Consider the following 23,347-nt stretch of genomic DNA (forward strand, 5'->3'; position numbering starts at 1 on the left):
TCGCTGGCTAAATGACGTATGGAACGTGTTCGCCATAATGATAATAAAGCGTGAGCACGAAGCTGTAATAAAGCAAATGAAGCTGCGGCTGTGACACGCGGATCCACACGGAGCCACCGAGGAGCCACGGAGGTCGGACCGACACCGGTGGACGCCAGTCTCGGTCAATTTTGGGAGAAAGCGGGGAAGAGCCTGAGCGGAGCAACGAGGTTAGCATGCTAGCTCAACGTAGCCAGGCTTCCCTGTTATGCTGCTAGCTAGCACCCCCAGCGCCTGGCTTCATGTAGGGGCAGGTTTCCTGCTGGTGCGACCGGGATTAGAGTCTCACACAGTGAAAGTGAACATGTCCGAACTGCTCCGTGGTCTGAAGCACGGGAACCGTCACCAGCGTCGCTAGCGAAGCCAAGTAGTTTAGCTTCCCTGTTTAGCCAGAGTGGAGCTGGAGCAACATCGCAACAGGCTCTGTGATAGTTTGCTGCTGCTGCCTGGAGCTGCGAGTCTCTCCTGTGAGTCGGTGCAGGGGGATTGGACGTGTCGGAGCCCAGAGTGAAGCTCCCAAACAGAACCAGAGAAGGGCATGAGGAAGTTCGAGCTACGTGCTAAATGCTAGTTGAGAGTGACCGAGATGTTTGACAGTTAAAGTCCCCGGAGAGAGGCTGCACCTGCTCGGATGTTTGTGAAGCTTTTGAAGCAAATCTCTGTGTTTTGTTCCCTCGATCGTAACGAACAGTATTTTATGTGATTGCATGATGAGGTGCTGCAGCAGGGTTTGTTTCAGCCCCTGTGAGTTGTAGATGAGTGTGGAGAGGGGACTGTAGAGTCAATATTAAGCTGAGGTTTCATGTAAGTAAGAACATTTATAGTATATTTTACAGTATTGTTGCAATTACGTACAGTTGTGAGACTGAAAGATCAGTCACATTTGCCTTTTTTTTTTTGCATTTTAACACTTTAAGCACTTTTTCCCGATGATGCGTAAATGGTTTTATTTAAGAAAGGTTTACGTGGCATAACTTGTACTTACTGTGGAATATTTGTAGAGTTTAGTATTTGCAATTTGACCTGATTTAAAGGAATCTGGTTTCAATAATATTTGATAAGATAAGTAATCTATATTACGTGTATGCTATCCTGACAGGCAACGCTATGGCGTCAGCATCTGCCAGCGTAGACTCCAAGGCAGAGCTGACTGCTCTACTGGAACAGTGGGAGAGAGAACAACAAGGCAGCACCCAGGAGCTGGTTAGCATCCTCACAAAGTAAGGACTCCTGCTGCTTGTTACTTTACTGCACTGGGCTGAGCTGAGGAGTCACACAGACATCTTAATGTGTTACTTTGCTGTACCTTCTAGAATCTCCGAGCTTGTTGAGAATGAGACTGAGGAGTACCACAAAGCAGACCCAGACCCTTTTGATGATCGACATCCTGGTATGAAAACGAAACTCATTTAGCCAAGAGCCCTGGAAAGTGAAATGTTATGAATGTGTCTGACATATCCCTCTTGGCCACTAGGGAGAGCTGATCCAGAATGTGTGTTGGGACACCTTCTCAAGATCCTGTTCAAGAATGATGACTTCATGAACGCAGTAAGAGCGAACTGACACTTGTTGTGCAACACTTAGAGCCATTCTTAGCGTCTGAGTCAGAAGGTGATTAATTTTTTTTTATCAATGTTTTTTCAAATTTCTTCTGTTTACAGCTGGTGAATAGCTATGTGATGACCAGCAGAGAATTTCCCCTCAATGCAGCGGCTTGTCGTCTGCTTCAGAACATCATGCCTGGACTGGAGACAGCAGTGGTCTTTCAAGAAAAGGTACAATATTCCTGACTTAATTATTAAACCCTTTTTTTTTCTCTTTTCTTTTATGCCCAAACAACGTGTTTCCTTTATTTCAGTTATTATGGTAGCCTGTATTGTTATAGTCTTCCAAATACATATCCAACATGCCCTTTTCAGTGTTTAAATGCACGTAAGGAGAATATGTAATGTAGTACATTTAATGTCATGACCTCTACTGGCAACATTACTCATTCATGTGTAGCAGGCTGGTATTTAATAAAATCACACATATTACAGTGAACAGGAAGCTTCAAGAGTTTTCAGAAAATATTTATTGTGCTGTCCCCTGTATTAAAGAAGATTTAAAATGCAGGTGGGGCAAAGGGAAAAGGCCGAAGTGGCAATCCCTAAAACAATAGTAGTATTAGTGTATAAAGTAAAGAACTGAAGCCGCATCATCACTGAGTCACAGGACTTGACAATCCCATCAAATTCAGATAACTGAACAGCTTTCATATTTGTTTGTGGAGTCCCAGTCCAACCTGCAAACTATGTTACACTTTGACCACCGTGTAAACTGAAATTTATAGATATTGATACCTGATTATTTTCTAACTGAAATATTTGTTTAAATGTAACTTTCGATCTAGAACCATGCTTGTAAAATATTTTTTGATGCCCTTATACATTTTTAAAGGAAGCACAATATATAAGTGGGCCAGTATTTTTTTTTACCCGATGAGTATTTTGTTCATATTCTTTTTTTTAAATTTAATTGACCTTTGAACTGTGTTTGTGTTTTTCAGGAGGGTATTGTTGAGCGTCTTTTTACGTGGGCCCAGGAGGCAGAGCAGCCCCTCAGAATCTATGCCACAGGCCTGTTGGCTGGTGCCATGGAGAATCAGGACATTGCAGCCAACTACAGGGAGGAGAACTCTGTTTTGGTGAGTCCGGGATTCTCCTTTGTCAAATGTCAGAAAGTACATAGTGGTGGACAACGTACTACAGCAGCCAATACAATTCTATTTCAACAAGCATTAGAACTATTTGCTCCTCATCAGTAGGTGGTGTGAAGTCGCAGCTGTCGATTCAATTTCCATGCTCTGGTTCGACAGGTGCCTTTGATGCTGCATCGGTTACGTGAGCTTCAGGATAAGGATGCTGAGAACAAAAGGGAAATCAAACGGCCCAGCCCCAGGAAGAGTTTGAGTGAGCCTCTGCTACCTTTAGATGAGGAGACTGTCGACGGAGGCTTTGAAGAGAAGCCCTTCATGCTGGGCAGAAACGGAGCTGAAAGGGAGGGGACAGGGCCCGAGGGGGATGGAGAAATTCCCTTCTCGGCCATTGAGCCTGAAAACGAGCTTTCGTTCCGTCTCAACTTCCCTCAGAAGGCCAACAGCCATGCCAACTCCGCTGTTAAAACCATGATGAAGCCCATGTCTGCCCCAAGTTCACTGTTACACCCTGGCATTTCTGATGGCAGCAGTTACCTAAAACGAAAGGCAGACAGGGAGCTTGGCAGGACCACAAAACAGAAGCTGAATTTCTCTTTGCCAGATCCGGAGAGGAACTTCAACGAGCTCTCCAACAGCAGCTGGTCCGAAATGAGCCCCTGGGTGATAGGGAACAACTACCATCTGTACCCTCTGACCCCAGAGATCGAACAGAGGCTCATCCTGCAGTATCTCACTCCTCTGGGGGAGTATCAGGAGGTGGGTCTATTGACCTCAGCTGGCTCATTTAGAACTGCAACAATTAGTCAATTAATTGATGAGTTGACAATCATCTATTTTGAAAAACAAATAATCTTTTTGGTTTTGTTGTTTCTCAAATGTGAGGATCTAATGCTTTGCTTTTTCATATATTGTAGCAAACACAAAATCTTGTCTTGGACTTAAGAAATGATATCACTCTATTTTTTTTACCATTTTATAAAAATTCATATAAAAAACGATTGGCAGATTGATCAAATTAAATGATCTTTTGTTGCAGCCGTAGTATAATGGTATTTTGCATCATATTTAGCTTATCACCATAGGTTGTGTATGTGTGTCCTTGTGTTGTCACAGACTTACCAGCAGATGTCAGTCTTCTTTAATAATGATTCTGTTGTGACATTACAAAAAGTCAGTTTGGAAGGGACACCTCATGCTCAGTTTATACAGGACATGTTCTTAGCAGGCATTATTTTTAGTTGAACAATATATTGTAGCAATAAGCCAAAAGTGACAGTGACATCAATGATGTGCTCTTCATGCCTTCTCCTCCTCCTCCTCCTCCTCCTCTATTCTGCAGCTGTTGGCAGTGTTCATGCAGATTGGAGCTCGCGAGCTACTCGTGCACTATATGGATCTAAAGCAGACCAATGATGTGCAGCTCACCTTTGAGGCTCTCAAGGTAAACACACTCTCATGTAGTTGACCCCCCCCCCCCCCCCCCCCCCAAAAGTGCTGAAACACAAGGTCAAGCTCTCTAGACTGTCTCTCTTCTCCCCTCCCCTCTCTCAGTACCTGGCATCTTTGCTGCTGCACAAGAAGTTTGCTGCTGAGTTTGTGGCTCACGGAGGAGTTCAGAAATTGCTGGAAATCCCCCGGCCGTCTATGTCTGCCACCGGAGTGTCTCTGTGTCTCTATTACCTCGCCTATAACCAGGATGCAATGGAGAGGGTACAGAACAGACACACACGGCACAAATACAATAGACTTTGAAAATGTGCCAACCACTTTTTTCGGTTTTGCTGCATATGCCAAAGACAATGTAGTGTTATGTGTTTTATAGCAGTAAAAAAAAAGAAAGTAAAACTATATCGGCATTTGTTTGTAATTAACTAGAGATTCCTCTACCTTTTTGGTCATTATATTTATTATGAAAATCCACTGTGGCTCTGTATTTAATGAAAATTATGTTTAATTTTATCAGTATCTCCTGGATTCAGAAACGGTTCCATTTGTATTCACTGCTGTATCTTCTCCTCTCAAGGTGTGCATGTTGCCCCACTCAGTCCTGTCCGATGTGGTTGGTTACACGCTGTGGCTGCTGGAGTGCTCGCATGCATCCAGCTGCTGCCATGCCACAATGTTCTTTTCCATCTCCTTTTCTTTCCGTGCCGTCCTGGAGCTTTTCGACAGGCAGGATGGGCTCCGGCGCCTTGTCAATCTGGTAAGTACAAACCAGCAGCTGCCTCCTCGCGATCCCAACCATGTAAAACTAACCATGTGTATCATTCATCGAAAATACTGTGTGTTTCAAGAACTGCTAAACCGAGCAGTGGCTGTCATATCAAGATGTAACAGATGCTGATTGTGTACCAACATATGATGTCGAACTGATTGTTTTCAGATTAGCACACTGGAGATCCTGAACCTTGAGGACCAGGGAGTGCTGTTGAGTGATGATGAGATTTTCTCCAGCAGGCAGACGGCCAAGCACACCTGCATGGCCCTGCGTAGGTACTTTGAGGCCCATCTGGCAATAAAGGTGGAGCAGGTTAAGCAATCCCTGCAGCGCACGGAGGGGGGTGCCCCCATTCACTCTCAGCCGTACTACAAGGTACACACACACACAGAGGTCAAACGATATCTGAGCCTGACATTACTGGACACTTGATTTCTTAATGTATTTTTCAGATATTAGGTGAAGTGCTCTCTTTATCAGTAACCATTTGTGTTCTCGTCTGTGTCCCAGGCGGTCAGCTATACTCGTGAGCAGGTGGTGGAAATGATGGAGTTTCTGATAGAGTACGGACCACTGCGACTTTACTGGGAACCGGCTGAGGTCTTCCACAAGCTGTCGTGTGTTCAGCTCCTCCTACAGCTCATTTCCATTGCCTGTGACTGGAGGACCTACTATGGCAGGTAACGATATGGCTGTCCTTTCACATCCTGTTTACATCTTTTATCATTTCCCACCTCCAGACTGAGAGAGTGATTAACCTCATTGTGATAGTTATTGTTTTATGATTTTCTTCTCCCTGTAGGAGTGATACAGTTCGTTATGCCCTCGACATCCTGAGTATTCTAACAGTTGTTCCAAAGACCCAGCTGTTGTTGTCTCAGGCTGTTGCTGTGCTTGATGAAGGAGGATCCTCTGTTTCCACCGTAGGTAGGTGTTATCACTTAACTATGAATACACTTTACTTAAAGTGCGACATTTGAGGATATGTAAAAAATATTTCTTCGTAAAGGGCCAGCTTTAGCTCAAGTGTTTTCTATTTGATCTGAAACGGTGTAAAATTACCTGTCCAAAGCCAAGAGTCATTAAAACAAGCACCATGCCATTAATATAAATGTTTCGGTAGTGTTTACGTGAGTTCAATAAACCATTAGAATACCTCTTGCATGGTGTGAACATTAAGTTCAATTTTCAACAGCACAATCAAAAAAAAATGTATTATTACCCCCCTATTTTTGTTCATTTAATAAAACTGTGCCCAGCTCTGCCGAGAGATGGCAAAACTCCAGGTTTTTATTTTTCTGCAAGGTTTTGTATTTCATTTTTGTATTTTGCTCTTTCAGGAATCAGTATAGTCTTGGCAGTGGCGGAGGGAGAGGTATTTGTGAATGATGCAGAGATTCAGAAGTCGGCTCTGCAGGTTGTCATCAACTGCGTCTGTGCTCCAGATAAACGCATGTCCAGCATTGGCAAGTTCATTGCAGGCACCCCCCGCCGCCGCCAGCCCCAGCAGACCAAAGCGAGCGAGAGTGTGCTCACCAAGATGTGGAACGTGGTGCAGTCCAACAATGGCATCAAGGTAGAGTCAAATTAATCCAGTCACTGAAGCACGCTTGATTTTCTCTCAATTGGCTTGGTTCAGTCAAACTGTGTCTGAATTTGTCCCAGCGGCCAAAACGTTTGAGGTAGATTTGTGCACCTGTTAGGAAGCTGTTAGGTGCTGCAGCAGTAACTGGACAGGATCTACACACACATGAAAACACCAAGATATCCAATGCAAGGCTCTGACCTGCACATAAGGACATGTCGAGCTCAGTCTTACAAGATGTAGTTACAACATTACCGAATTAAAACAGGGGAAACAGTATAACATCCAAATTTACAAGAAGGGAGAAGGATGGATGTCCTCAGCTTGCAATAAAAATGTAAGAATGATTCGTTTTTATTTAAAAACTTTTAGAGACGTGTTGAATGTAGGACATTTTTTTGAAATGTGTTGCATCCTACAGAGATTTGTTTCTGGAATTTACCCAACACCCATTTATATCAATGGAGTAGAGAAAATAATACAAACACCTGTCAGTATAATGCAATACATTCCCTTTTTAGTAGTTTTAACTGGTTTTAATTTTTATACTTGATGTCAGGTTTCTCATTTGCACTTTCCAAGGATAAAAGTGAGATAAGAGAAATCACTGCCGCTCATTTCCTTACCTTTAAAGGTATTTGTCCACCTCTCATGATGGGTGCTTTTTAGTCACAACTGGGTCAGCTTAATGATTTAGGAGCTTTCTGTTAAAAATAATTACAAACATTCCCTCAGTTCTGTCTGCCGTTGTTTTTTTTTAACCTGCATTCTGCGCCTGTCCTGCAGGTCCTGTTGTCCCTGCTGACAGTGAAGATGCCCATTACAGATGCAGATCAGATCCGAGCTCTAGCCTGTAAGGCTCTGGTGGGTCTGTCTCGCTCCAGCTCCGTCAGACAGATTATCAGCAAGCTGCCTTTGTTCAGCAGCGGACACATCCAGCAGCTCATGAAGGAGCCTTTGCTTCAGGACAAACGCAGCGAACACGTCAAGTTTTGTAAATTTGCAGCTGAGCTCATAGAACGGATCTCTGGGAAACCGCTGATGATTGGAACAGACGTGTCACTGGCGTGGCTGCAGAGGGCCAGTGTGGTCGCCCAGTCCAGGATCACTTTCCCTGAGAAAGAGCTGCTGTTGCTTATTAGGAACCACCTGGTGGCCAAAGGCCTTCATGACACAGCCACCATTCTTACCAAAGAGGCAGAACTCCCGATGGCGTGTCTGTCTCTTACTTCACTTTCTACTTCTGCTTTCCCTCCGGTTGCTCCTCCTCCACCTGCCACTCCTGTTGCCACTCTCCCCCGCACACCACGGCTGGCCAATGGTGTCGGCTCAAGAGTCGCAAACCATCCTTCTCTTTCATCCACCCCCGGGTCCAGCCATCCACAAACACGTCCTTCAACATCACAATCCGCTGGGTCCTCAACAACTGCTTTCCCCAGTCCGTCTGTCCCCCTATGTAGCAATGGGAACCCACTGATCGGCCGAATCGTTTTCTCTCGTGAGCGACAAGCATCCTGCCCTGTGGTGAACTGCAAGAAAACACGTGTTCTTAGGCAGAAGTCTGACCATGGGGCCTTCAGCCAGAGTCCAGCCATGAAGAAGCAGTTGGACAGGCTCTTGCCTTCCCCCCCTGTATTAGACGGCATCATCACAGAATACCTGAGGGAGCAGCACGCACGCTGTAAAAACCCCGTCGCAACGTGTCCGCCTTTCTCTCTCTTTACACCCCATCAGTGCCCCGAGCCCAAACAGAGACGCCAAGCACCAATTAACTTTACTTCCCGACACACAAGGAGAGTCATATATCCTAAATACGGAGGAGTAGATGGAGGCTGCTTTGACAGACATCTCATCTTCAGCAGGTAGGTTTCCAGTTCCCTTTGGGCTTTACGGTTTCCTCTACAATTTTTTATTTTTTTTCCCTACATCCTTTATTTCTTTTTGTCTAGGTTCCGTCCCATCTCCGTGTTCAGGGAGGCTGATGAGGATGAGAGTGGATTCATGTGTTGTGCCTTCTCCGCTCGCGAACGGTTCCTGATGCTCGGGACCTGCACAGGGCAGCTCAAACTCTACAATGTGTTTACAGGCCAGGAGGAGGCCAGCTACAGCTGTCACAGTTCAGCCATCACTCACCTGGAGCCCTCACGGGTCAGTACGGCCAGCTACCGATGCATCATCTGTTTCACATTCTGGATGGTAGTTCCAGTTGCTGTGTGTAATCTTGCATGTAAGATATTTGGTGATCTACTTGAAAGTGTGTTTTGCCAATTGTTATTATACTGGGATCTTTGCCTGAGAATTGGATTTGTGGGGAAAATCCATGTTGGGCACAACATTGTGTTTAGGTCTTAAAATATGCTTGTGGACAATTTTCAACAGTTGTATTTTGTATTTTTAGGATGGCTCTCTGCTCTTAACGTCAGCCTCTTGGAGTTACCCCCTGTCTGCACTGTGGGGCATGAAATCAGTGTTCATCATGAAGTAAGTGATGTTTTCACATGAGTCTGAACTCATAATTTCACCAGCTAAATTCTTTTACGTAAAAATCCTGAATAAAATATTTCTTGAGTTATTTAGAGCGTAAAATTACCCGGAAAGCCCCGACCACATGGCAGCTCTCTCACCACGGACAATCGATCCACAGCTCAGTTAGGAACCAGTCTGTGATTCCACTGCCTCCATGTATGAGGTCTTCTCTGTCCAATGGTTAAGCAGCTTTTTTTGCTGTCAAAACAGGGAGCTGCCAAAAAGAGATGACATGCTTTTTAATTATGCACGCTAACAGCCTGAGGGCCGCAGTCTTCACTTCATGGAACACAAGCACTTGGCTTCATTCATCCGCACACTTTAACCAAGGCACTACCGAGACTCAGCCGATGGAGTGATTTGCTGTACCGTGACTTTAAGCAGTTACAGTTTTAACTATTCAGATTTTCCACACATACTTGACTCTGTGTTTTCGATTAAATGTTGCTCTCGTTGTCTCCAGGCATTCCTTTCTCGGTGACCATTACGTGGAGTTCAGTAAACAGTCACAAGATCGCGTCATTGGAACTAAGGAGCATATAGCACGAGTACGTATGACAGCATTTCTTTACCATCATTGAACACAGGAAGTTGAAGTGTAATGGTAAACGCTCAACTGAATCTCTTCTCTTCGTCAGATCTACGACATCCAGACGGGACAGGTTCTGCTGACTCTCAACAACCCAGACCTGGCCAACAACTACAAGAGGAACTGTGCCACCTTCAACCCCACGGACGACCTGGTGCTGAACGACGGCGTGCTGTGGGATGTGCGCACGGCTCAGGCCATCCACAAGTTTGACAAGTTCAACATGAACATCAGCGGCGTGTTCCATCCCAACAGCCTGGAGGTCATCATCAACACGGAAATCGTATCCTTGACACTTGATGAGGATTCAGTACAGTAAGAGACATACCTGTCGACTGGGGAGTAAATTAAATCCCAAACTCATCCCTTATCTCTTCATAAAATGTAATTAGCCTTATTAAAATATGTAAGTCAGTGCATTGAGTACTGTAGCATTAGCGGTTAAAAACATGGATATTTTAGTCCTCTAAATATAAAGTCTGCAGTTGCAAGAGTAGTCATTTGATGATTTCATTTATTGCTAAAGTTATCGGCTAAGAGTGATTGCATTCAGGATGTAAAAAAAGAAAGCTTGTATCAGTGATTGAATTTGTTGTCGCTTCAATTATGGGACGACTATTGAGCTTTTACTTCACTGCTAACCATTAAATATGTATTGCAATGAAAATAGATTTTTACCTCTCAGGGGACGGTTTTAATCACTGGCTAATTAAGTTTGTGGCCTATTTAGTTGATACAAAACCTTAACTGGGGCTTTAGTGGGACCTGCGGACCTTCCACCTCCTCCACACTGTTCCTGCTCTGGACCAGTGCAGAATAGTCTTCAACAACAACGGCACCAACATCTATGGAGGTAAATAAGGACACCGCTGCATGATGGGAAATGTAGCGCTTTTGGCATCAAGCCTACAACTCCTTTTTACAGTCGGTGCAAGTGTGTGAAGTTGTGTAATTATGGAGCGTGTGTGTATTTGGAGACTGTATATGCGTGTGCGTGCCTGATTCCACTGTCACATCGAGCCATATGGGCAGAGGGAACAGTGTTGGACTGGCAAAAGACAAAACCAGCTGGTTCACGCTGCCTCACAGGGAGAGAAAAGGGGCGTGACGGCTCTGATCACGCGAACACCACTTTAATCTCTCCGGAGCCAGAACCCCGGCTCACCAGCTCGCCATGCACAGTTTTTATTTTCTTTCTCACTCTCCTCTGTGGCTCTCTGTTTTTGCAGCAATGCTACAGGCCGATGATGAGGACAACATGATGGAAATGCAGATGAAAAGTCCATTCGGTTCGTCCTTCAGGACCTTTAATGCCACAGACTACAAACCAATCGGTAATCAGGCTTTCTGCTCTTGATTCACTTCAATTGATTTTTACCAAAAGTCTTGAGCTAATTAAATGTTTCACTTCGTTACCTTTAAAATTATACCCTGTTATAGCTGGTGATAATTTCACTTCTGTAATACGTTGTTGTTTATATTGTCATATTGAGTCCTAACACCTTCTTTTCTCTCCTCTCAGCCACTATTGACGTCAAAAGGAATATATTTGACCTTTGCACAGACACAAAAGATTGCTACTTAGCTGTGATTGAGGTAAATTCTTATCATTGTGGCTTTAAGATGCAAGTACTTTTGTGAGAGGTTGTAATAATCTTTGTATCTGTAAAAATTATGCAGAATTTCATATTCTCCTCCTGCTTTTTTATCTGTCTCCTAGAACCAAGACTCATTTAACACAGACACAGTGTGCAGGCTGTATGAAGTTGGCCGCCAGAGACTTGCAGAGGAAGAGGAGGAGGACGAGGAGGATCAGGTCGTACTTTATTGTTTTATTTTTTGATAATAATGATAATTTATATAATATAATATTTTTGATAATAATAATTTTTTTGTTATTTGTGGACCAGGAGGATGATGATCAGGAGGAAGATGATGACGATGATGACGACTCGGACGACGATATGGACACCGACCCCCTTATCGCTGAGCTAGAGAACGAGAACGGCGGAGAAGACGAGGATGATGAAGAAGAGGATGATGGGAATGAGGAATTTTCTCCCTCTGATGACGAGGTGGCTCATCTTCTCGAAGAGGACGGCGAGGACAATGACGACGATGACTCTGACAATGATGTTGATCTGGATGGCGACAATGGTGAGTAGCACGTCACGTTAGCTACTTGTTGGCTGCGCTACATTGAGTTCTATTGATCCATCATTTTAACATGGCTTTTTTTCCCATCGTTTATTCTGTAATTGTGTAATTTTGTTTTTAATTGTCCTGGTGGTTGTGTTATTTGTGTGGAGAAAAGCTAAACCTGCAAAAATACAAGTTAATTCACAGCTACCTGTTTTTAGATTTTTTAGGGTTAATCATATAAGAATTAATTTTGACACACAAATGCAAAAAAAACCTTTTTGTGATATATGTGTTAAATTTTTATAATTTAGAGTAAAATCTATAGCAAAATAAAATGGGTAGCCTTAAATTTACCCCGAAAAAGAAAAAACATCAATTCACTTAAAACTTTTCTACTTTTAACAGAAAACCTGATACGTCATCAAAGCGTTTTGACGGGAATTTGTCATTTGAACACATGAAAATTTGAAAAGAGCTTTAATCTGCTGCATCAGGTTCACATTATGCCGGAGCAGTTTTTATGTTTGTTTTTCCTCTTCACCCTCTCCGGCGCCACATCTGTGTCCCTACGCTTCTAAATCTGTACATCTGTCTGTCCCACAAACAGACTCTGACACCTCTGACCTTGAGGATGACATCATGTTATCCCTGAACCATTGAGGAGACTTCGGCGTCTGGGACCGAGGAGCCGGACAACATGTCAAGACTTCTGCTTCACAGACATTTGAGTTGTGGGACAGGAGGCGCCAAAAAGAGAATACCAGCCGATGAGGTGGGAGATAATCTGGAGCACTGCCAGTTTGTAACTGTAGGTGTCTGCACACTTTGGGAGTGACAGCACCAAGGAAATCCAATAAGTGCTGGCCAAAAGAAATGATTGTATATGATATAGTTTTATAAAACAAAAGTGGGCTTGATGATGATTGGAAAAGCCATTGTGTAGCTGCAGTGAAGAAAAGTTTTATATTTGATCACATTAGCGGCTCTCTAATGAGCTTCTTTATTTGATATTGATTCACACCCTTTGTGAGCCTCTGGTTGGCCGCAGATTAGTGTTTTGTGGGGGAAACAACTTCCATTGCCGGGCTGTGGGCCTGCAACTGTTGAACAGAGGATACAATACTTGCTCTTTGTACAATGCTTGTATTTCACCACACCTGGAATAATCCCAAGAACTTACTGAAGTGCCGAGTTAGGCAGCTAATGTGATGCACAAACATGTTGCTGATGGTTCATCAAGCGTCAAATCCCACTTTCAGGTTTGACTCTCACCATAAACCGACGACCAAATTGCCACACACAGCAGTGCCATATCTGACTTTGCCTCCTGATTTCATTGTGTAAATAGATAAGCTCGGTGCTGTTGAATCGCTGAAGACACCATAACTAGTGTGGACATCGAAACCAAACTGTTACATCTGCTCACTGTCCGCACAACACAGACACAGGGTTGTGCAGCGCTCTACCTTTTGTGTTAACTCACTCACCTTTACTGAGCCGTGCCTTCATTTGGGCTCAGTTGATGTTGATGATGGCATAGGCTCAGTTAAACTTAGTTTTATGTTCCAAAACTGAGGATATATCTCAATGTCTTTGGTTCAGGACTGAAAATATGATAAGCTTCATTCATTGGATCTAGATCAATCTTTAAAAAGAACTTGAATCATTGACAAAACAGGAGATACAGCAAAACATATTCACGTGCGTTCCCTCTGATTGACTGACAGGAGGCTTCGTACTTCAACATTGTGAAAACAGATGCCTTCACTTGCACACTTTCTGAAAGCAGTGCAAACATTTCATGACTTTTCTCACGGTTTTGATTTGTATCTAATAATTTTGCCTGTTTTCTTTTCCATTTGGAGACTTGTGTTGAGTTTCTTGAGACAATTTATGTACATCTTGTATGTATCGAAAGTATTTTTACTATAATAAAGTTGCAAAATAAGTTGTGTGTGCTTCCTTAATGACGTGTGAACGATGCTCGAGGGTCAGTCGATGGCTGATAGGCTGTGACAGCAGAGATTTTGAAAAGGGAGAAAAATAAAACGTGTGTTGAAACTGGTGCCAAGAAAACTAAATGAAACAATTGTGAGCATACTTACTGTATTTATGTCCACATATACATCATTTATACAGTTTTCTGGATGTGTGTCTGTGCTTGTAAGTGGTTATATATTTGCACAGAAACAGTGAAGACCAATGTCAGCATGAAGTAAAGTAAAGGGCATGAACTCTGCTTGAAGACCAGGTCATAAATTTGACCCATTAATTCCAATTGTCTGTTTGGATCCCTAGAAATAGGCCAATATCTCCATTTTAAACTGAATTATTTTACAGAGTTATTCAAGGGACAGTCTACATTTAATAATACAGAGGTGATATATCTCATGCTACATGTTTTGCATGTGAGTAATTGGATCTTTGAGCCTGTAATGCCCTTTAATTGTTTCTACATGTGCATTTCCATGAAGTGGCATTACTCATGTCTCTTGATTGCTGGATTATGCATGCAGGGATTTGCCACTAAATTTCCCTGTGACCTCCCCAACAGTTAATAACATAACACATTAAAATAGTCACCAGAGCCACTTAAACAGGGATCAAATGAGTCTTAAATTGGGCGTTTGTGTGTGCGCCTGCATGCGGAGGCACGTGTGTGTGTCCATGTGTGCGAGGAGCATTTAGTGTGTGAAACGTATGATCCTGAAGAGAATAAAGAGATAAGCATGTGTGTGTTTGTGTGAAGGCAGGTGATGGATGAGATGGTGGGACATGCTTCTTATTACCTCCTCGGCTGCTCCTGTGTGTCTGCTGGCTTTGGGAGTGCTGGAGCAGATAGCAGCTTTCACTGTATTGGACGATTCCCTGTTTGCAGTGGAAACAGTGTCTCGTCCTCACAGTGCTGCCGCATCAGAGCAGAATGGAGCCACTGCAATTAAAAAGTACATCAGTATTCTCTGAAAAACATTATGTAATAATTCAGGATAATCCTCTTTGCTTTGTTTTTGCATTAACATGCACTTGTGTCACTTGAGCACCTTCTCTGCAAGTTTCCTATATCTACCTTCCCCCCCCCCCTGATATTTATTAGCAGTGATGCATATGTATTTCGCTTATAAAATGCTCCACGAGCCTCCAGCTTTATGTATGTGATTTGTACACCGCCCACAGTGTTCCACTTGAAGCAAGAGACAGATGGGAGTCAGTCACAGAGTCGCTGTGATGGAGAGAAATTACCCCACTGAATACTGCCCTCCCTCCCTCCCTCCCTCCCTCCCTCCCTCCCTCCCTCCCTCCCACACTACATCAGACTCACTGGAAACTCAATATTTACAGAATCACTCGTCTTTGTTTTATTCCAGTCATGATTGCTTTGCATGAGAAAGTTCTTGGGGTGTGTAAATTATATATATCGTGTGTTTAAATACATTATGTGTCGCCTTTGCACAGTGAAGTAGTGTTAAACAGTTCAAATCAACATCTGGATAAGAGCATTTTCAAGCCAAAACATCGACGGTGTTCCTGAAACATTCACACAACTATTAGACTGTTTGATGAGTATGTTCTGTGCTATAAGATTTAACACCATTCAGCTTCACTGACTAATCCGAACCATAATGGTGGATTTCTGCAGTCTGTGCCTCCACAAGCTTAAAGCTTCACAGCTACAGGGTGTGTGTCATATTAGCATCACCCCACAGACTATTTCAACAGCACAACCCTCTTCATAATCAAATAGTGTGCCATAAATCCACTTGTTACTCTGTGCACAAATCTCAACTAAATATTGGTGTTAATTGAGTTAATTGATTGACTAACCCTAACCCTTCTTTTCTTTTAGTTGGCATTTTGAAATGCGACATTTAGGCTTTAAAGAGATGAATAAGTATAATAAAGGCCTAATTCTTCTCTGGCTGGACTGTTCCAAACAGGGTGATGACTTTGAAAGTGGATTCAGACCTTCAGGAAAAGTAAAAGTTAAACATTTATATAACCAACAAATAACCAAATATAGTTCTTGTGATGAAACTCACCACTGGATATGGATTCAAACATAAACAGCAAAGTGTTGTTGGAGGTCTTGGACCCATCAGTCAAGTGCAAAGGGGAAATTGACTTGTATTGGGAACTGTTTGCATCTGATGTGTGGGGGGGCATGACTGCACTATGACAAAGCACCACTGGTGTATAGTGGGTCTGTTTCTCTGAAATGACTCAACCAGGAGGAGCTTCCCCCACATGGACCTGATCTGATCGGTAAAACACTTCATGGCCACCAGCTCCCAGAGCATCACACAGAATCAGAGAAAAGGCCTGTTCACCATGCAGCCACAGTCCAGCTCCCTGTAGAGGGAGAGGGGAAATAATGCAGGTTGTGTTTGAGATGGATGCAGAGAGAGGAGGAGGAGGAGGAGGCATATATTTGCGAATGTTTGACACATCAGTGTTGACAAAACGTGTCATGTGACGAGCATGAAGATGGCGCATCTTTCGGTGTGTTGCAGCTCTCTCCGTGTTTTCTTGCAGCGGCAGCTCGACACTTCACATCGCGGAGCAGCACCGCGACCTATTACCCGCTAATTACCCGCGGATCGAGCCGCGCTCCCGCTGCATGAGCGGCCAAATAGCGTGGATCAGCTGGAGCCGCGCGCGACCGGCTGAGGAGGAGGAGGTGGAGGTGGAGGAAGAAGGACAAAAAAGGATGTAAAGAGGGAAAAACGAAGAAATGAAATAAATAAGCTCCGAGGAAGAAGAGATAATATCGGATAGCTCCAATAGCACCTCTTGTCCTTTTTTTTTTTGAGGAGGGGGGGAGCAGGAGCCCGCTCACCGTGTGCGTGCATGCGTGCGTGCGTAATTGTGCGCGTTGCATGAGGTGGACACAGAGACTGCATCAGACTGGAGACACACGCCGGGACATAACACAGAGGAGACATCGAGGCTTCACTCTCTGTCCTTTTCCTCCCTCACACACACACACTCCTCAGGACACAGAGACATGTAGTGTGTGTGTGTGTGTTCAGCCTGGATCGCCTCTAGCCTTCAGCCCTCCTGTGTTTTTTCTCTCCAGCAGCAGCATCAGCACCATATCGACATAATGTGGCTCGATCTACCGGAGGGGAAATAACCAAATATGTGGATACCTACAGAAGAGGAGAAGATCGGAGTTGGTGAGTCAGTATATCTCTTCCTCTGGGGCCATTATTGTTCATGTGCGACGTTCGCTTTCTATTTATAATTGACTTTAATCGTTCGGATGGCAGCTCGTGCGTGAGGAAGCCGCTCCATCCTCTTCATCGACATCTCCTCTTCTGATTTACCTCCCCCCCTTTGTTATTATGGCCATCACACCCCAATGGCAAACACTTATAATGGCTGATATAAGCGGGCCAGTGGATGTATGGGAGGGGGGGGGGGGGGGGGGATTGCGTGGGATGGTGATGGGCTCCAGCCTCCAGCCCACCACCCTCCGAGACCCCATCCACACGGGCGCAGGCGGTGCTTCACCTCGGCTTCGTGCTGTTAGTTTTGTGGTTTTAAAAAGAATGCGTCAGTGTAGCATTGGAGCCCTTTTTTCCTCTCATATGTGCAGGGGCGGCGAGTGGGAGAGAAAAGGAGGTGGGGGGGGGGGGGGGTAAAAATGCCGTTCGTGTTCAAAACCACGAGGGGGCGTCGTGACTGCGTACCTCCAACAGGTGTAGGCTGGAGTGAAACAGAACCTGTGGACCAGAGGGCTGCATCCACTGCTGCAATGACTGGGCCACACCGTGCACGCCCCCCTGACTGTGTGCACCTTTACCTTTGATTAGGAGGGAAAAGTGCACACAGATCAACTGTTCCACATCCAATCATATTTGCATGTCATTGGGGGGGGGGGGGGGGGGGGGGGGGGGGGTCACTGCATAGAGTCCAATCACAAGGGACATGTGTCATGTATGATTATAACCTGACTGCTGAGATCCACTGTAGAAACAAAAAAAAGTCTATAGCGTAGGATTCTACTAGAAGGTTTTCATCTGGGGAATGAGTCATGTCTAGATACAGATTGTTAGTTGCAGGCTATACTCGTGCTGAGGTGCACACGACACCACACACACACACACACACACACCTACACATAAATGCACACGCCCACAGCCTCACTTTGTTTGGAGGCCTCACATGTGTCATGATCGCATTTAATGTCGCCACTCCGTCTCAGCATCCATCATAGAATCACTGCGGTTCTCTCATAGCAGTGAGTGTGCATGTGTGTGCGTGCGTGAGTGTGCGTGTGGTTTGTGTGTGTGTGTGTGTGTGTGATGAAGCAACAGTTCGGCGCAGCCTCCGCATCAGTCGGTGTGAAGTGACCTGGCGCTGTCCGCGGTGCTGAAACGCAGAAGCCGCTCTGTGTGTGAACCTACACACAGAACACACTGTACCTTGTAAAAGTCCCCCCCCATCCCCCATAAAAATAAAAAATAATTAGTGTGGTCGACCCTTATGTTGAATATTTCCCCAGCATCATTGTGGATGAAGCCCACGCTGCTGTTCTGCCCAGTTTAATCCCTGCATGTCTGTTGTCATCGCTTCTCCTGCCTCAGCTGTGACTCCAGTTGCACCATTTTGCACATTTATCATTCTTCTTGTCATTGCCCGTAAATTGTCTCTCACCAGTGTTACCATAACACCGATAGGAAACAGAGCTGTGGTCTGTCATCAGCCAGCCGGGGCCTTTCCTTTCTGTTTTCTCTTTCCCTTTCCCCCTCCTGGGTTATCTTAATGAGCTCCGTCTAAACAGGAAACAGTAGGAGACCACCTCATGAAACGTTAATGCCTTTCTTAGAATCGCTGTCTATTCATTATTTTGTTCTTTGTTGTGTTTATGCAGGAAATAATGATAATATTAGTTTGTAAATCACTTGTAGAGTAGCAGCAAAGGCCGGCATCGCATGTACTGTTGTGCTAATGATTATTTTGTTAGCTAATAATTACATACCCAGATGCTGATAGTCATTATGCCATGAAGTATAAGCAAATATATTGCAGATATTTGGAATTTCAATTGATAAATGACTGATAGATCATCGGATATATAATACATTTTTATATAATACATTTCAAAACACAGTCATAAGGTGCTTTACAAGTTAGACATGGAAAATGTAATGCTAGAAATCAGAAACAGTCTAAAAACAAACAATAAGAAAAAATGTAAATGCAAATTGATTAAATGCAATTGTTCGAGGACAGATATGACACATATTCATTATGTATTCATATATATTCATGATCATCATCACAGTTTACAGCAAATATTTGGTTCTATAAGTTCGACCTGTATTTTTCCTCATTTGCAAATGAGTCACTCATGGATATCTCGCATTCAAGCAGCCGCTTTCACAGTATTTCTTTATACTGTAATTGGGCCGAGCTGTGACTATAAGTCAGTACCTGCCCACATGAGACAGAGTGAAATGAATCAGATGGCCATGGCCTCATGGCTCACACACAAACTCCTGTAGCACCACATGAAATAGTCGTGCTGACGAGGCCACCATTATCTGAAAGGGACCAAATACTGTACGTTCATAGCAGAACAAAGGATGGAACTAATGTTCAGCTGAGAGCAGGATTAGAGAGATTAATTTGGCCTAAAGTAGCTTTTCCCTACAAATTTGGACACACGATTTTAACCCCTCGTGAAATCTCCAAATGGAAGTTGCACAGTTTCACTTTGGTGATCACCTTTTAGACCCATGGGCACCGGATCACAAATCTGTGTACGACTGTAGCTCTCTGTGGCTTTACTGACAAAACCGAAAAGTGCTTCACGATAAGTTCATCATCTCAGAGCACTGCAGTCGGGCATGCCTCGGCTCCCGTGACACTGATTTGAGATCAGATATGGTGGAATGCCCCCCTCCCCCCCGCCTGTGTGGCAGAATTCCTGAGGTTAGCAGGACTTCCATGCAGTAATGTGTCCCAGTAAGTGAGTGTGCATTCAAGTCGTGCTAAACGCCATGACTCAGAGGGTGAAGCCCAAAGACCGTTGGGTAATTTTTAACGTTTGCTAGATCTGGGACAGGACTGTATTCAAGCCGGGGAAGCAGGGACTCCACGGTCTCTGTGCTCATAATGCATTACTGGAGAGGTTTAAGGAAGCCTTCAGTCAGCAGTTCAGCTTCAGCTGAACCAGCTTTGATTGAGACTGGAGGTAAAAGGACTAAAGAAAAGCTCAAGAAATTAAGTTCATTCATTGCTGCAGTTCAGACGAGCACAGTGTCCTTTTAAATAAAATGTTCCCGCAGCGGTGCAATTAGCACCCTGTGTTTTTGAAGAAAGACAAACAGCAGAACATTTAGAATCTATAACCGTGTTGACTGTTGCAGTAGCAGGTATTTGATGACCTCCGTGCCTTCTCTGCAGCATGTTCCTCCCCTGTGGGTCATTGTAGATTTACTCCCTGTATGTGCAATGCTTGTTCTGTTTTAATCTTCACTATATTACATATAGAAGTAAACATTTTTCAAGAGGTGACAGCATGTCAGTGTGTACACTGAGTTATTAGCTTCACTTGCTCTATTGTATAAAAGAAAAAAAATCGATTTTTATTAAAGAAAAAAACAGATCTCACTCGTAACAGGAACGGGTCAAAGTTCAGACACAAAAAAAGAACCTTAAAGGTCGCTCAGAATTCAGAGTGAGATGATCTTTTGATTACAGTTTTGCTGATGTAATACAAGACAAACCTCTCAACATGGACACGATCCTGGTGGTCTTACATCTTCTTCTTCCAACAACATGGAGAGCTCTGAATCACCTCACACACCTGTAATCTTCACATTCACACCGAAACCCATTGTACACGGCTACACTGCAGGATTTAATCAACAACGGAACCTGGTAGTTGTTCCTCGGCTTTTATTGAAGAAGAAAATAAAACACCTGTCTGTCACATGCCATTTTTATTCTGTTTTTATTTGGCATGTTTTCCTAAGCTCAACTGGGGGAGGGGGGGGGGGGGGGATTTAGCAAACAAAGGCATAATAAGGAGCGATAATAATTCTCGTGGAGGCTGACTAAATAATTTAAATTAATTTTACTCAATTCACAGAGTCTGTTTGTATTAAACAGCAATGCTTGATACACACACTGTGATTTTTACCCCTTTGATTCTCAGTGTGACATCACATGAGGTCAAATTAACGCCTTACGTATTGTAACTTAATGGAAGAAATAACCCAAGATTATTATCAGTCCTGTGTTCTCACGTCACACCAACGCAGAGAACATGTCTTCTTAAAAGACCAATTTCAGGCTTTTTGGTTAATATCAGAAGAACACAACTGGACAGGGAGAGGAAAATGTCTAACTTTATATTTGCTTCTTGATATCACATCATGAACATCCTATTATTATGAGTTTGTTTAGTTAATTAAATCTAAAGCATTTAGAGTCGTCTTGTTTTACTTTACGTTGCAATTTCACTTTAACATTTCTGTAGCTTTTCGAGGGATGATTCTATATGACTAATGTAAAAGCTCTGTCTCATCAAACCTTTGATTATCCATTGATTAGAAAGCGTTGTACCTGGGTGAATATCAGTTTTCAACTCCCAGGCTTTCACTGTATATGACTGCATATGAGGGAAGTGAGGAACAGTGTGGAGCAGTGGGAGTCTCCTCCTACGCTCCAACCCTGTAATTCAAAGAAAGAGAGGCAAACATTCCTCCCAGTACCTGGTTACACAATAATGACCGTGCAGACTTCCACTGAATGGAGGGACAGTCTGGATCCGATCCGCCGCTGAGTAGAAACCTTTGCTGTTGCCAGCACTTCTCTCTCTGCCCGTCCTGTCAGTCCTTCCAACATCCTACGTTCAGCATGTTGAAGTCCAAAGGTGAATTTCGTCGGTTTTTGTTTTTGAGGATATGCTAATGCTCTGCAGCTTTTAGGCCCAACGAAATAGTGTTTGCACAGCCTGGAGGTTTTTTGAGAGGGAGGACTATGAAAATATGAGCCGGTGTGATGCGGCCATCCCTCGCGAACATGACAATCTCATCTTGCTCTGACGTGGCCTTCACGGAAGAGCTTTCATCCGGCGTGAGTTCAGGGGTTTTTGCTATTCAAATGAAATAGAGGCCATTATAGAATAGGTCTCTCAAATAGGAGATACTTAGCCCTGGCAGGGAGAAGTCCCAGAGGCCGACTTGAAAGGTGACAAGCCGGCTCTTTAAGACTATCCGTCTCTGTCCCTCTAATATGAACTGAAATATGCTTGACTTGAACTCTAGTGCCGCGCAGCATCCATAAGCTTGCCATTTTAAAAACGCCTCGATCCCTGCAGCAGCTCCAGTGAAGAAAAGCCCTCCAGTTTGTAGATGATCTGTTGCCATAGCTACCCGAGCACAGGAACTGAGCACTCGTTCCCCTCATACAGCCCAAGCCCCTCCTCCTCTTCCTCCCCCTCACTGGGTCCCCTGGCTAGTTCATTAGCATAATGATTCACACCAAGCCCTCCTTGAAGGGCCACCATTTGTAGGTTTTTTAGAGCAGTCAGTGGAGCCCTGTCATTATTAGATGAATCTGTCCTTACCGAGGATTGCACACTGTATATTACGCAGCAAACTGCAGTGCTGCATTGATTAGAAAGGAGGTTCCAGGGGATGCACCATTTCACCGTACCTGAGTGTGATGACGATAAAGACCTTGAATCTTGAATCTTGATATCCTGCTTCGACGGCCTTCACTGTGGCATCCATCCCCGATCAGGTTCCTAGTCAGGGGGAGAGTCACATGTTTTTCTGTGTACGGTCAAAGATTGCATGATGCTGCAAAAGCAGGTGGCAAAGAAGGTCTAAGCTAATAACGGCCTATGACAAGGCAGGGTTAAGCCACACTACTTAGCAGCCCGCGTGGGCTTTACTTTGAGAGACAGTTCAATTAACGTAACGCAAAAATCAGGCCGCTTAAGAATTAATTGCCTATTAAAATGACTTCCCACTTCAGGGTGGGAGCTTGTTTACAGTTCACTAAGCAGTGGTTCCCGCATGATACTGTGTTTAGATGTTTGTATTAAACAGCTTATTAAAAAAGAAGCTGCAGAAACAGGCCTGGTTCAACCCCAAAGCACGTTCTGTGAGGAGACACGACAGCGTGGAGGCTGCACCTCGTTTGATCACAGGTCACACGGTGCAAACAGAGATGGTTATCTGTGATGTCAGGACTTATAACTACAATGAGGTCAAGTGTTTCTTCATCGCGGCTGTCTCTTTATCTGTTTCCCTCTTTCCTCCTTCTCCTCACAGTGATCTGCAACTTCCGGTCCTCAATATGTCAGGCCCTGGTCCTGGAGATTGGGGAAACTGTCCAGATTCTGGAGAAGAGCGAAGGTAATGACAGGCACATCTCTTATGGCAATGCACACATGTCATATGGCACAGTTATTGTGATGGCTTGTAAATAATCACAGGTCTTTACTGCAGGTTATCAGGTTGAACACTAATGGGGAAAATGCAAGTTTTTCAGAACATAAGAAAAGTCTTTATTCTTCAGTTAAAGCAT

General features: G+C 44.0%; 2 protein-coding genes across 3 annotated transcripts in view; both read left to right on the forward strand.

Annotated features, from left to right (window-relative positions):
- The first annotated feature begins 7 nt into the window (after positions 1–7).
- Positions 8–13,745, forward strand: LOC128442849 (DDB1- and CUL4-associated factor 1). Of its 2 annotated transcripts, none has more exons than XM_053425449.1 (25): positions 8–209; positions 1,139–1,259; positions 1,353–1,429; positions 1,514–1,587; positions 1,701–1,814; positions 2,588–2,725; positions 2,897–3,493; positions 4,077–4,178; positions 4,289–4,447; positions 4,761–4,940; positions 5,121–5,330; positions 5,466–5,635; positions 5,758–5,882; positions 6,296–6,531; positions 7,327–8,402; positions 8,490–8,688; positions 8,939–9,021; positions 9,530–9,614; positions 9,705–9,938; positions 10,415–10,508; positions 10,885–10,989; positions 11,178–11,251; positions 11,376–11,471; positions 11,566–11,812; positions 12,405–13,745. In XM_053425449.1, exons 2-25 carry the CDS (start codon positions 1,147–1,149, stop codon positions 12,455–12,457), a joined length of 4,641 nt encoding a protein of 1,546 aa, XP_053281424.1. In that variant the 5' UTR covers positions 8–209; positions 1,139–1,146; the 3' UTR covers positions 12,458–13,745. The 2 variants fall into 2 exon arrangements, with proteins under 2 accessions (XP_053281424.1, XP_053281425.1); XM_053425450.1 differs by lacking the exon at positions 8–209 and adding an exon at positions 546–843.
- Positions 13,746–16,934: 3,189 nt separating this feature from the next.
- The window catches only part of dock3 (dedicator of cytokinesis 3), a 43,832-nt gene continuing 37,419 nt past the window's right edge, over positions 16,935–23,347 (forward strand). Inside the window, exons 1-2 of the mRNA XM_053425448.1 lie at positions 16,935–16,971; positions 23,092–23,175. Coding sequence (XP_053281423.1) covers positions 16,935–16,971; positions 23,092–23,175 — 121 coding nt within the window. The remainder of the gene's footprint in view (positions 16,972–23,091; positions 23,176–23,347) is intronic.

Source organism: Pleuronectes platessa, chromosome 6 (assembly GCF_947347685.1).
Source record: "Pleuronectes platessa chromosome 6, fPlePla1.1, whole genome shotgun sequence".
Lineage (NCBI taxonomy): Eukaryota > Metazoa > Chordata > Actinopteri > Pleuronectiformes > Pleuronectidae > Pleuronectes > Pleuronectes platessa.